General features: G+C 41.9%; 1 protein-coding gene across 3 annotated transcripts; it reads right to left on the bottom strand.

Moving 5' to 3' along the window:
• Window positions 1–271: 271 nt before the first annotated feature.
• lhx2b (LIM homeobox 2b) lies at window positions 272–13,967 on the bottom strand. 3 transcript variants are annotated; one of them, XM_034692197.1, is made up of 5 exons: window positions 13,324–13,967; window positions 11,707–11,909; window positions 10,410–10,777; window positions 7,435–7,643; window positions 272–979 (listed from the first exon to the last, which is right to left on the bottom strand). In XM_034692197.1, exons 1-5 carry the CDS (start codon window positions 13,504–13,506, stop codon window positions 689–691), a joined length of 1,254 nt encoding a protein of 417 aa, XP_034548088.1. In that variant the 5' UTR covers window positions 13,507–13,967; the 3' UTR covers window positions 272–688. The 3 variants fall into 3 exon arrangements, with proteins under 3 accessions (XP_034548088.1, XP_034548086.1, XP_034548087.1); XM_034692195.1 differs by having other exon boundaries at window positions 10,410–10,780; window positions 13,324–13,966; XM_034692196.1 differs by having other exon boundaries at window positions 7,435–7,640; window positions 10,410–10,780; window positions 13,324–13,965.
• Window positions 13,968–14,173: the final 206 nt, after the last annotated feature.

The following is a 14,173-nucleotide window of genomic DNA, read 5'->3' as shown; positions in this document are numbered from 1 at the left end:
TTATTTTCTTTGGACCAAAAAAAATGTTTGGAGGGATTTTGAAGATTTAGAAACACTAGATTTTTGTGGAGAGGATCTTAATAAATATATCAAAAATAGGTTTTTAATTTATATGGCCTCCCTCCCTGACACAGAACTAACCATAACACACACACACACACGCCTTCACACACACTCCACCCCCTCTCTCAGGTCAAATCAGTCACACCCAAAGGTGGTCCACTTCAGCAGCAGAGACACAACGCAGTGTAAGGCACATGTCAGTCAGAGGATATTTTAACCTGTGTTTAATCTCAGATTTTTCAAAAAAGGAATTTTTTACAATCCTTCTAACAGTGACTCTTGTACAACAACATAAATACTGTGCTGGAAAAAACAAATTTCCCCAAATTAAGCAGTTTTTTTCCCTCCGCAGTCTCTTCCTGTAAACATTGAAAAATGCAAATCAAGTCTCCTCAGTTCTCGACAAGACAACAACATCAAAATAACAACAATGGTTCCTTCTGTAAGGCTCGGCCGCCTCACTATGCAAATAGTCTCTAATGGGCTCAGAGAGATTCTTTTTTTCCATTACCTTCTCTTTACTAATCCATTTAATGTTTGAAGGAGTCAACAGTGCTCAGTTTAAGATCCAGGAGGTGGAGCAGAGGTTCAGGGGCAGGGGCAGGGGCAGGGGAGGGTTCATCCATCAGAAGAGGCTGGTCAGCGTGGTCTGTGAGGGGCTCCGGCACTCGTGGACGTCCATGCCACCCGGCACTGAGCTGAGCACAGAGGTGACGGTGGGCATGGTGGGGTTGGTCAAGTCTGTCAGGGTTGTGGGGGTGCTGGAGGGGCTCATGGAGGCGTTGGAGATCTCTGATACGGGGCCTGACGGCGTCCCGCCCTGCAGCGTGGAGCCGTCGGACGCCTTGTCCACCCCCGTGCTCTCCTGCCGCAGAAGGTTCCTCCTGAACTTAGCCCGAGCGTTTTGGAACCAGACCTACGGAGGGGGAAAGGAATCCAGTGAGTACAGGAGTCAGGTGCAGCATGAGAGGTGAAGGATGGTACAGACAAGGAGACAAGGGTGCAATAATCAATAATTACTTTATATTTCCACCCACAGCATGACATGCTTTCTATAATTACAAAGTAGCTTCTGCACCTAAAATAGCAAACAGACTGTTTCACCTCAATCACAAGTCAGGAATTAAAAATGAAGTCCTCTGTGAGATGCTAGAAGCAGGGTTCAGGGTGTGATCACCTGAGATTGGAAATGGAGGGGGTATACAAGCAGTGTTGCTAACTCCTTAGTGAGGAAAGTAGCTATTGGCTGCCCAAAAGTCGCTAAATGACGTCATCATTTAATTTGAATAATTTGAATTGTAATGGAGGCTGTAGGCACTGGCGAAGGGATGCCACCGGGGCCATGGCCCCTGCTGGAATTTGATTGGCCCCCTCCCGGCCCCAAAATAATGTCTTGTCATTGGGTAATTTGTTTTCATCAGAGGAGCGCTAGCTGGTCGTTACAGCGCCGCTTTATGGGGGGGCGGGTGAGGGGGGGGGAAACAGGTTATTGTGCTAGTGTTTGGGATGGGAGCGGCTGGAAAATAAAACAAGCACACCTCTTCTCTCACTTCCACTCTGCACTGACAGAGACTCGGACTGCAGGCTAATTCAAACCTGCTGTAAGTTGAACTCAAACGAGTTACTGATATTCTATCTTAAATCCTAGTTTAATCCATTATCTTGAATTCATCATTTAACATTTTGCTGACAAAAAGTTGATGTTATAACAAATAACTGTCAAGGGGTTCCTGCATTAATGTTTATGTGACACGTTTTCTTTAATTTGTCACACAATTTGCCACTCAGCATGGAGACAGGAGACTCATGCTATTGTAAATAATGCAAGTTGTAAAGATCTGTAAATAAAATAGAATAGAATGTACTCTATTCATCCCTGGAGGGAGAAATTCAGGTGTCTGTCAGATCAAATTATAAAAATCACATAAAACATAAAAGAAGTAATTGAAGTGTCTGTCACCTATTCTCTCATTGGCTAGAGAGTTCTGAAGCCTAATATCTACAGGGTGAATGATTTTCTGTATCTCTCAGTCCTGCAGTGCTGAAGATATTATTTAGTAGTAATAAATTATGTATTTAATATTAACAAAGGTAAACACTGTGTGTCACTTTTAGACAGCCTTGTTCCCTTCCCTATAGCAACGATACCATGACTTTAAAATTACCTGTACTCCATTTCTGTACATAAAACCCTGCCTTTGGCTACACTTAATATTTTAAGCTCAACACCTCGCCAGATCTTTCGGACAGACAAGAAAATATAAAGACTTTTTTATCTTCCTTTTACACATTTTGGTGAGGCATAATTTTCTATTATTTAAGCAGTGGATTCATTGTTTTTCTACTCCTATAGTTAATTCAACATGTGTTAATGTTTGCCAGGTGTTTGGTCATATAATGCAGCTAGAAGGGACTCACAGCAGCATCCACTGCTTGTTGAGTAGAGTAAGAACGATACATGCTTTCATGTCAGTCTCTAAAAGTCTCCATTAACACCAGAAAAAGTTGCTAGATTTGTCACTTTTTAAAAAAAAAAGAGATGCTAGAGGAATCTGAAAACTCGCTAAATACAGTGACAAAGTTGTTAAGTTGGCAACACTGTATACAAGATCTTGTGCCCAAACTAATGCAATATATTATTTAGGCAGTTGTCTGAGGATTTGTTTCTTTTTAATTTATTATCTTTGTTTTTTTAATGTTACATTTTTGTTATCTGATTCTTCTGCAAACGCCACAGTAGCTTTAAAGACCACATTCAAGGCCAGGGAACTGAAGTTTGAGTACCATGTGAATTAAAAAGTAAGCACTGTTTCTTTTTAATTCACACACATGCATGTCTGCTGTGTTTCAAAATCTAAACCAGTTGATGTTAGCTATGAGTCAGAGAGGAAAAAAAGAGGACTAAACAACAAAACTAGACCCTCATGTATCTGCATCAGACAAAGTCTCAGATTTGTTTGCATGAGAAAAATATGTTTCTGTCTTTTCACCAGATATCACACAAATGTTAAGAAGCATGCATTACTGCATATTTCATGATATAGTAGATGTCATGATCAGTGTATAGCAGCTGACCTAACATGCAAACATTCATACGTTCAGTTCATTCAGATTTCACACTAAGCAAAGAATCGAGCTACATATGTATATATTTTTTCCCCAGATAATTCTTGATGTTTTGGTCAAGGTAATGGTTTTTAAAATCTCCACAATTTATGAGGCTACAGTGATAAAAAATAAAATTCTGCAGCAGCATCTCTTTCCAGAAACAGTGTCTGTGTTTCTCCAGATAACCAACAAGGTTATTTACAGGGATCACTTCTGTGGCAGAGCTTCTGCTGCACGCTGGAAGCTCTGTGGATTTTTAAGAGTAACGATGACACATGGCTAAAAAAAAAAAAACATGTTGGTGCTTGATTCTGTTAACATTGTTTTTCCATTAACAAACACAAGTCGGTTCTTTCTCATTATATTTGAGGGAGGACGCTGATATCTCAGAACTTGAAAATTGCAGAATTTGCTAAACTGAGGCTTTTCAACTTGACCCAGACTCACCAACACCAGGTGCTGACTTTGATGATTTGACCTGATCACATCAACATGAGTGTATCTTCAACTACAAATCATTGATAGTGGAAAAACATCTATTTTCTGAAGCATGTTCCCTCTGCTGAATTAATAACAGAATATCATAATCTCATCCGTTTCTGCAGAATGCTCACACAGTTTCCTTAAAACCCGATCAATCTGCAACTTAAACGCATCCCTCTGATAAAAGCAGACATGATGATTGCCTGTTTCCAGTCTGTGAATGTGATACTGTGGTAACATGTTCCGGGTCTCATGGCTGCCTGAGAGGGGGAGAAAACACCAGGCTGAATCCTTAAAGTCCGTCCTCACAGTGACATGTTCACTGACACCACATAAAGCCTGCGGGGACACGATTCATCACGGTCATTTCAACCACTGTCAGACTGTTACACTAAAATTACATCATCATACGATTATCAATATCTGTCAATCATTTTTTTTTTGTCCGTCATTCAATGGAGCGTGGTGCAATTTGGAATCAATATTATGTGTAACTGACTGGGTGACATTTTTACTTCTCTGCGGTTTGTTTGTGAAGCCATGTGTGTAAATTGGGTGAAACTGCACAGCTCAGACTGCAAGGGAACACAGCTGAAAGGTCTGTACGTGTCTGCAGGACCCAGAAGATGAAGCTTGGACATGAGGATTCAGCGTCTCTATGATACCTCTCCTGACTAACAGGAAGAATTACCTGTTTAAATGCGACCTTTCTTCATGTTCCCTTGATAGCAGCTTTTTAATCACTATAACAGAAGCAACACTAGTTTATTTTCACTGTGATCAAGGTCTCTTCCTAACCTTACACCTGCACTCATCAATAGCTTAACACAAGCAAAGGTTCTGATGCATATATGTTATCTAAAATGTGTTAATAATAGTAATAAACCCACATATCAACACAATCTGCAGCTTCTCCAGTCCTCAGCCCTGCAGAGCTTTAAAGCATCACTCAGTAACGTTTGAGAAGACAATACACTCTAGCTTAGCATTTAACTGCAAACAGATAAAGGATAGAGAGTAACTGTGCACACAGAGGAGCAGTAAGTAGAGAAACAGACGGATATTTAATCTCAGGATTTGTTCGGATGTGCAGAGATGGCATTGAGCGGTCGTCGCTTTCAACGCAAGTCACATCCCAAACGCTGCAGCCAGGCTTCTGATTGGTTCCAGGAAGAGGGATCACATCAGCCCAGTCTTGGATTCCAATTCGCTTTAGAATTCATTTTAAGGTTTTAAAGCTCTGAATGGTCTGGCCCGTCCTTATATAACTGACCTCCTGAGCCCTTACAAAACCTCCAGGCCTCTGAGGTCTGCTGACACGGGTCTCCTGGCAGTTCCCCCGGTCAAAATATAAACTGAAGGGTGACCGCGCTTTGGAACAGCCTCCCTTCCTCAATCAGTTGGCTCTTTTAAGAGTCGCCTCAAAACACACTTTTACATTTTAGCATTTGAGTCCTCGTGTCCTGAATCGGTTTCGAGTCCCAATGCTGTGCTTTCCTTGTTATTTGTTTGTCTCTTTTTTCAACTAGTTGTTGGTTTTGGTCTCACATTGTTTTTTTTAATTTTTATTTATTTACTTATTTATTTGAATGTATTGTACAGCACTTTGGTCAGCTTTTGCTGTGTTTGTAAATGTGCTTTACAAATAAATTTGACATCAAATTATTAAAATATGACTGACGTATTTCAACAGACCCCTCTTTACTCTGTCACTTTTTCCTGCTTTATGTTGAGTACCTGTTTCTATTTTGTGATCCACCTTTACCAAACAGTTTCCCCAGCCTTGGTGGAGACCAAACTGGAGCTAAAACAAACTCATAATAGCCAGGTCACCCTGAAAAGAAAGCTAATATCACTCCCTTTGTGCTAAACGTACTAATGAGTTGCTGTTTGTCATCATCTAAAAGGCTAAATCCCTCAGAAGTGTACAGTAGTGATGTCCTCTGTGAGGTAATGAGTGTTCAACATCAGTGAGAAGCGTGGGCACATATAGGGGAGGAGTCACACGTCCCATGAAGTGAGGCATGCAGCTTCACAGTACACACCAGTGCATGTGAGAAATCACACCAACGCTGGTATCTGACCCACTTTATGACCATCTCTTCCTGTAGTGTGCAGTTTGACCACTTTGAAATGTCCATTTAGCTGTTGCACACACAGCTGTGATGCCTATTATGACTTATATGCACATTCACACAACGCCCCAGCCATCACTGGTCATCAAACCTGAATGTAGCCTTAAGCAAATCTTAACTGAACGTGTGCCGATGAATCATTCCTATATGACTTTACGAGACCTTAACAAAGTCAGCCGTCCTGCAGAGCATATGGAAGTGTTTTAAGGCGATAAGAAACTCAGAGCTTTGTCATTCAGTGTGCAGAAGATGCCTAAACTGATGTCTGCAAACAGCGATGTGACCTGTATTATCCTCACTGTGACCATTAACCAGCCGGCCCCTCTCTGGCTGTTAGTTAGAGGCACACAGCAGCTTCCCTTTGTGCCTGTTTTAAGTGTTTGCACACGCTCAGATTGGAGTCAAGGATGAAAGAGGAGATGAAAACACAAAGCCTTGGTGCTCCTCCGCTGTGTACAGAAGCTTTTACTTTTCAGTCAAAGACAGAGATGTGGTGGTAGCCACAGAAAATCTAATATTTTATTTATGTTTGCAGAACAAATAGAGAGATTGTTGATATTGTGAAAGGATGATTATGGACCTGGATGTGAAGCGGGCTCTGCTGCTCCGTCTTTATTCTCATGTTTGAAAAGCTTTCTTTGTCATTTTGCTGCTGAGAATCTTAAATCCAGTTCAGCGAGGCCCTGCTCCCCTAATTTGGACCCACCGTCCTCCTCGGTCCTCCTCGGCGTCCCTGATGTTAACTTATTTTCACACTTGAATCTGAATTTCTCAAACTTGATCTTTGCTCTTCTGCACGGTAATAAAAAAGCAGGATGTGAGATGTGGTGAGCGAGGCGGCGGTCTGTGCCGAGGCGAGTGTTGGAGCGTGTTAGCGATGGAATCATGACGGAGCCATGGGAAACGAGCGCTTCAGCTGGAATAACAGGCATGAAGACTCGAACGCATCAAAGCAAAACGACTGCTTTGTTTTCTGCAAGCGTTAATTAAAGCAGCGGGATGATTTCTTCCTCTCTTTTTTTTTTTTCCTTCCCTTCTCAGAGAAATTTTGATTCAGAAACCTTTTTGTCTCATTTTACTTCTTCTCAGTCCCCCAGATAATTTGCTGTCGTCTTTGTGGAAATCAAACGCTCCGCTGTGCTTTCTCTTTCTTGGCGTGTAACTACAGAGCTCTGTGTTTTTCATCCTCCAGTCTTTAACTGAAACACATCACATTTATCTGTTTATGGCTTCCTTTTCATTTACACGGTCATTTTACAACCTAATGCAAACATGCAAGTTCACTTTTAACAGTTACTTCCTCCTAAAAAATACCACCGTTTTAAAAAAGAAGCTTTTTAAAATGAATTTCTGACATTTTGATTGTTTTTACTTCAATCAGAATGAAAATAGAAAGCTAGAAAATACATTTTTTTCCTGTTTTTCTGCGGCTTGTTTGCAGTTTCCTGAAAACCCTCCAAGAATTTCCCTCTTTGGAAAAACGGCTCCATGTCAGAATCAAACAGCAGATTTGGCTTCCTTCAGGAAAACCTCACTTCATATATTGATACTTGGACTCGGGGCTGATTTGCATTGGACACAAGTGATATTCTGTCACCCCGTTTGTCAGCGTGTCATCTGAAGCTAAAAAGGCCGCTGTGGTTACCTGTAGGACCCGCTTGGTGAGGCCGGTCTTCTGGGCGAGCTGCTTGAGGTCCTTGGCGTCTGGGTTGTGGTTGATGGCGAAGTAGGACTTCATGGTCCTGAGCTGGTGGTGCTTAAAGGACGTCCGCATGCGCTTGGTCTTCTGACTGGAGCTGTACTGGGAGTCCCGGTCCATGGACTCGCCGTCGTTCTCGTTGCAGCTCAGAGCTGCTGGCCGACAGGGAGGAGGAGAGAAGACGAGGTTAGATAAGGAACACTCTGATCCAATCACGGATCAAATTCTTTTACATTTCTCGTCTAATCTGCTGCTTTCAGTGAGTCCCTTTAGGAGTTTAACTTCACTGTCTGACCCCATTTTTTCAGGTCCCCAAATTCTCATGATCCTGACATTCAAGGAGCAAGAAGCAGCTCAAAATGCACTCTGCAGAGTGAGTGAGAGGACCTATTTTTAACAAGCTGAAGGGAGAAATCCTCCAAAACTCTGCAAATCAAGCAATCAGATCTGAGGCCCAAATGAGCAAACAACACCCGTACATACACGCACACATACATACATAAAAATATAGACACACAAAGACAGGAAGAAAGGAAAGGTGAAAAGTGACTGAGGGTAAAATGTGATTTTTTTTTAGCTTCATATCAGTCCGATCTCAGGTGACACCGTGACCTGACAGCTGTTTCTTCCAGCTGCAGATCATCCTCCCCTCCACACCTCCTCCATCTGTCTGTCCCTCTATCTGTCTCTCTCTGTCTAAATGTCCCTCTGTCCTGGGAGGAGGTGCTAGCCTGGCTTCAGCAAACACACACACACCCGAAAACACACAAACACACACAAAACACATGTATTTATCTCAGCCTGCAAATTTCTTGGCAACATCCAAAGTGTTGCTGCATGCATAACAGTTCGTGTTCAATATCCGAACGCTGCAAATGATGAATATGAAGTGAGTGAAAAGCACCAGAATAACACTTCACTTAATTAGCCGCTACACACCAGGCAGAACAAATGCTGCTTTCTGTCCAGAGCATATGCTGCAGCGTTTTTACAGCAAGCAGCCTGTTTTTCCTGCTCGTCTCCTCCTCATCCATCACACACACACACACACACAACGTCTTATTCACATCTGAGAGCTGCAGGCTGCTCCGGGTCGCCACATGTTCTCATGAGATGTGCAGGTGAAGCTCTGCTGCTGTTTCAGGCTGGAGACAGAAGAGGGCGCACTGCCTCTTCACGCTCCTTCAGAGTCCTTCTGCCTCCTTTTTCCTTCCCTTTCTTTCCCCCCTCGATGGACACTTTCTCATGAGGTTACTGAAGTCTGACTCTGAAATCAAGCTTCCTCTCACTTTAGTGATGTTTATGTGTCATATTAATATAGAGTTTGTGTTTTTTTAAAGCAGAGAGATGGAATCACTCCTTTTTTAAGCAGTCTCACTTCATCATGATTAAGTTCTGGTATTATAAAGTAGCAGCATCTTAGAAATGAGGAAAGTGATGCTTTCTCTTTAAGAGAAGAAGCAGATTCAGGAGGATTAAGAGGAGAGATGTGCATTTAAAAGTTAGGAGGATTATTTCACTTGTTGCAGCTTCTTTGGACTGAACTGTGTTTCAAACTTTAGAGAAATGAGACTCGGAAAAGGGAAAGAAAAGCTCTGTTTCTTTGACTCGTTTTGTATTCTTACACAATACTTCTAGAAAGCTTTTTTTTTACGACAACAATCAGACGGTTAATTATCTGAAGTCAGAGCATAAAAAACCAGAGTTGTTCTGTAAGAGAGTTCTTGTATTCCCTGCTCTCTCTTCCAGTGAATAACTCATCAAATCACATTGATCTGTGGTACACACCCCGTTTGGCCCCGGTCCCAATGCAAAAAGTCTCCAGCAGTGTGTGTGTGTGTGTGTGTGTGTGTGTGTGTGTGTGTAGAGTGTGGTTAGATGAGGGAGGGGGGTGTTAGGGTCTGTAGATGTCTATGGAGCCTGACAAGTGGAAAAGGGTGAAAGCAAAAGCCGGAACATCAAAAAAACTTTTCTTTTTTATCCCCCAACGAGGACATGGGAGGGAAAAGAAAAAGTGTTTCTTAAAGAAAAATCCAGAAAATGAAAAAAGGAATGTTTGTAAATGCATGATTAATACCTGCTTATTATTTAAAATATGATTTATAAAATCAGTGAGGCAGAGTGAGGAATTGTTAGAGTACTGCAGCTCGTTGAACTAATCTTAATCTGCACACATCAGAGCCACAATGTAACACTGGACAGTGTGTTTACAGGAGGATGTGAGAGGCCTGGATTTACGCATGAACACACACTGATCAGAACTCCATTCCCTCAGTTAGAAAGTTAGTTTTTCTGAATGCATAATAATAATACTTATTATTTCATAAACTTCAGCGTTATGAAAACTTTTTAGACTGTTTGAGTGTTAAGAGCACAGAAAACCTGCAAAGTGCTTGAAACACGCGACAGAATCCCAGTGATCACAGTGTTTGAAATATATCAAATTCAATCAGAGCTAAATGTTTCTCTGGACTGAAAGCGTAAAGTGTTTCTCTGGATGTCGAGCATGTCGAAGTGACTCGGTCGCAGTGGCGGGTTTATAAGTTGGCCTGTCGTTATTAAGAGTGATTTTAAACTCCCTCAGGAAATATCTGAGGAAAAGTTAACGGCAGTGGATAAAAAAAAAAAAAAAGCCTCCAAAGGAAAGTTCTCCAGAAATGAAGTCTGACACTCTTCATCAGCTCGTATTCACTCTGTGTGGTTCTCCAACTAAACCCAGGATCGAAAGTTTTAAATCCTTCACTTTTAACATTTTTATTCTAACACGTTAAAATATTTTTTTTTTTACGTGGAGTCATCAAAACGTGACGAAACATAACCAGGTTGTATTAAATTGTATAAAAACACCAGCTTTGCGCACATTCTGCTGTCAAATAACTTTTCATGCTCGTGTTTTGACATTTTTAAAAAGTTCTTCTTACCCGCATTATAAGCCGCCAGCTCGGCTCCCGGCCCCGGACTCTTCCTCTTCCTTGGCCGGCCTTTCTGCACTGTGCCCACGCCGTTGAAGTAGGATAGTCCGAGCGTGTTGGCCGGGCCCAGGCCTTTATGCGGGACCACGTCCGCGTGGTTAAAGTGTGTCTGGTATTCTCCCTGGATGAGAGTCTCAAAGTGCAGCCGACAGTACACCAGACTGTCCTTCATGCCGAAATGGTCCCCGGTGGTCAGCATCTTGCTGCAGGTGGTGCAGGTGAAGCAGTTGAGGTGGTAGACCAGGTCCCGGGCCCGCATCACCATCTCCGAGGCTGAGATCCCCAGGTGGCACCGAGCGCATCTCTGCACCGAAAATCTTCTGCGGACAACACAGAAACGTCATCAGCGGCTGCACGCGGAGCCTGACAGGCCTGTAGGTCTGTTACAGTGCGGGTCAGGCTGCACCTAAAGGGTCTGTGGTGCGTTTTTTACGCAAACATTCAAACTTTTTCGCACCCTAAAAACAGCGCATGTTTCACTGACATTAAACTCTAAAGTTAGACCGACAGCCAGCATCAGTTTACCCAGGCTGATATCTGATGAATAATGAATATAAGGTTTCATGCTAGGGGGTTAAAACAAAACTGAACATGGCATTTTAATATTTAACATTTCGAATTTAAGGGAAACTTGTTCCCTGAAATGCGGATGTTTCCTAAAGCCTCCCTGTCAGTGAATGGAGGCGGGTGTGGGGGCGCTGGGGGGGGTCAAGCTCCCCTAGAGAGCTGCTAAACCTAAATGTAGCTCTTTCATTACAAGGGTTTCAGTGAGAGTTTTAGCACCACAGACAGAGTGAAACTAGTCTTTCTTTTTTTTCCCCCATCTCTTCTTACAAACATTTCTGAAGGCTAGATTTTTTTTCTCAGAGAAATAAAGGAACTGTCTGGCCTGAAAACAATAAAAAAATATCGATGACAGTTTAAAAACGCAACTGACATCCGTGCAAAACGTCAGTTTCTGCGTTTTCAAGGCAGTTTTATCAGGCCAGTAGCTTTGGCACAACAATAACGTCATTTTGCAGAATTGAAATATCTTACAGCTAATCCATAAAACTGAAGTGACCCATCATTGCATCCTGTTTAATTAACTGTGTTTTATTAATTTAAATAAATATAACAATTATTTGATGCGTAAATGTTGCTCCATGAATTTTAAACGCTGATTTATTTTAAATAAAGTCAATCATTTATCGGACCAACAGCAGGCTGTAGGTCTGTGAGCTCGAGGCCCTGTGCGCCCTCCTACCTGTAGTAGTCCTCTTTGCAGTAGATGCTGCCGTCCTTGCTGAAGCAGGTGAGCTCAGACTCCAGGTTGAGTTTGCACTCGCAGCACTTGAGGCAGCGCATGTGCCACTGTTTGTCCACGGCCAGCAGGTAGTACCGGTCCGCGATCTTCCTGCCGCAGCCCGCGCACAGAGCCACGCGTTCGTTGTTCATACACGGCATGGACTGTGGGGTCAACACGGAGAGGACACAGTGTCAGGACATGGTGTTAAAAAGACAGGAATAAAAGAGGAAGGGTTGTGTAGGATTAGCTGATAGATTCACAGTAAACTCAGAGAGAGAGAGAGAGAATAAAAAATAAAACACTGAATAATCCTGGAGAGTCACAAACGAGCCGATATCCTCACATAACCACCGAATTCAAGCTCACACAGCCAGCACTCATATGAGAGCATTATACAAATATTATTAAAGTGTATCTTCCTTTCAAACAACACAATTAAATCACTGAGGAACATGACAATGTTACTAAACTACTAATGTGGTTTAAAGCGAGGAAGGACGATTAAACTTCTTCATATGGCAAAAAAAAAATAAAAAATATGAACACGAATATTCCTGCTTTAGTGAGGGTCATTTTTAACAGATATCATTGATTTGGACATGATTTAATTTGCAACGTGCTAAAAGAAGAAAACACAAGGAACGAAAATAAGCTTTGTATAATTTTGCCCTCAGCAGCTTAAAGAAATAAAAACAATAACATCATTTAAAGTTGTCATTGTGATGCTTAAACACACTGTAATGGGTGTTATTATTATCATGGAGTTATTACAGTGGAAGTAAACATGCTGTTGATTTATCCATTCCTTAAAATAAATGTGCTTTTACAAAAGTAGTTTTGTAAATAATGCGTTAATGTTATTTTAGAGGCCTTCATAATATGCACACGTGCATGTATTATTTAGTGAGTGTAAATTCAAATAGCTGCTGAATTACATATATTTTTAAAATCTCCTTTTGCGTTTTGTTTTATTCTAAAACGGGACTCTCTTTATTTAATGTTTTTATTATTTTTTTATGTTAAAGTAAAATGTTTCTCCAGCACTGAATAAATACAGAATTAACTTCTTTATCAAAAAGAAGAAGAAATTTGATTTTAGAGTCTCTGGAAACGTTTGAGCTTATTTGCAGTTGTATTCATCTATTTATTTTTTATTTGTGGGTCATTGGAATTCTCAGTTTTGTCCATAATTAGATGAGTTTTTTTTAGGTAGAAGACAAAATGTAGGAATGAAATGTAGTTGACTAATTTGAAGATCAAATTGAGTCAGTTTGTTTCTGTAATAAATGTGCAGCCTGCTCAGCTCTGGCTCATTTTCACAGCTTTTGATTGGAGCTAAAATAAGTTTGAGATGAACAGTGTCTGGGCCTGTTTAGGGAAGTTTACCGGCCTTTAAACACAGCAGTTCTGAGCTGGTACATTTGTTGGACAGTTTTTCAGTGTGGACTGTGGAGTGAAAGAGCTAAATCAAAGAGCTCGGAGCTGTGAGAGTGCAGCCACTGTCACATGTTCTGCAGGCTGCCATGCTGCCTGCATGCGCTAACAAGCCGACAGGGCCGAATGAGTCTCTCCTACCGTCTCTGATTCCCCCATATCGATGGCTGAGCTGATGGCTGCTGACTCGCTCTTTCCTCTCCGGTCCATTTCTTCCACCACACCGTGCACGTCGCCTCCAGGGAGGCCATGGAAGAGCATCGTCGCCGCAGAAGGGAGGATGTTATAACTGTTCTCTTCGGATCTGCAAGCCAAGATGTCCATCAGAGGCAGCGCAATAATGCCACTCACAATACTCGCTTTTTTACGTTTTCCTTTCTCGCCGTGACAAGTGAGAAATCCAGATCAGGGAAGAAAAAATATGAGGGAAAAATTGGACACGTGTTCTCCACACTACGTCTCATCTGCCAATGGAAACCGTCATCCGAATCTCTGCAGCTCTCATTATTAATAAGCTATGATTAATTCATAAAGATTTCGCTTCTCTTACTGGAATCTTTTTTTTTTCTCTCTCAGGTGTGATATTATTTCTCAGTCATTACCAATTGATATTTCTATTTTTTCTTTTCCATTTACGGTGAACAAACATACCAACTATGGAAGCCCCGCTGCATGGGTCTCAGCACCGATGCCTCCTCCTTGCCGAAAGTAATATTTCAGGGCTTCGACAGTCTGCGAGGCATTGGCTAATTTCTCCCTTTTTTCTGCAGAACAATGAGAAACTCTGACGAAGTGTCACTGTCAAAGCAGCACAACAGCCTTTCGCTGCATCACACAGTCAGGACGAAGCAAAAAAGATATGTCCAAAATAGCTGACAGGGAGCCCGTGAGAGAGGCTTCCTCCCCTCCTCCAGGTTCCACAGTCCAAGTTGATGCTTACAGCAGCAGATTTGTGTCGCTCAAACTACTTTTTTCTCTGCAGAGAAAAGTA

This window comes from Notolabrus celidotus, chromosome 9, assembly GCF_009762535.1.
Source record: "Notolabrus celidotus isolate fNotCel1 chromosome 9, fNotCel1.pri, whole genome shotgun sequence".
Lineage (NCBI taxonomy): Eukaryota > Metazoa > Chordata > Actinopteri > Labriformes > Labridae > Notolabrus > Notolabrus celidotus.
Note: the sequence above shows the minus strand (reverse complement) of the source record. Positions and strands in the feature narration are given on the sequence as shown.

Coding starts and splice junctions, on each gene's coding strand:
- lhx2b (XM_034692195.1), bottom strand. CDS start 13,506: ATGGACATCTTGGCTTGCAGATCCGAAGAGAACAGTTATAACATCCTC. Junction 10,781..11,706: donor TGCAAAGAGGACTACTACAG/GTAGGAGGGCGC, acceptor TGTTGTCCGCAG/AAGATTTTCGGTGCAGAGAT. Junction 7,644..10,409: donor GCTGGCGGCTTATAATGCGG/GTAAGAAGAACT, acceptor CCTGTCGGCCAG/CAGCTCTGAGCTGCAACGAG.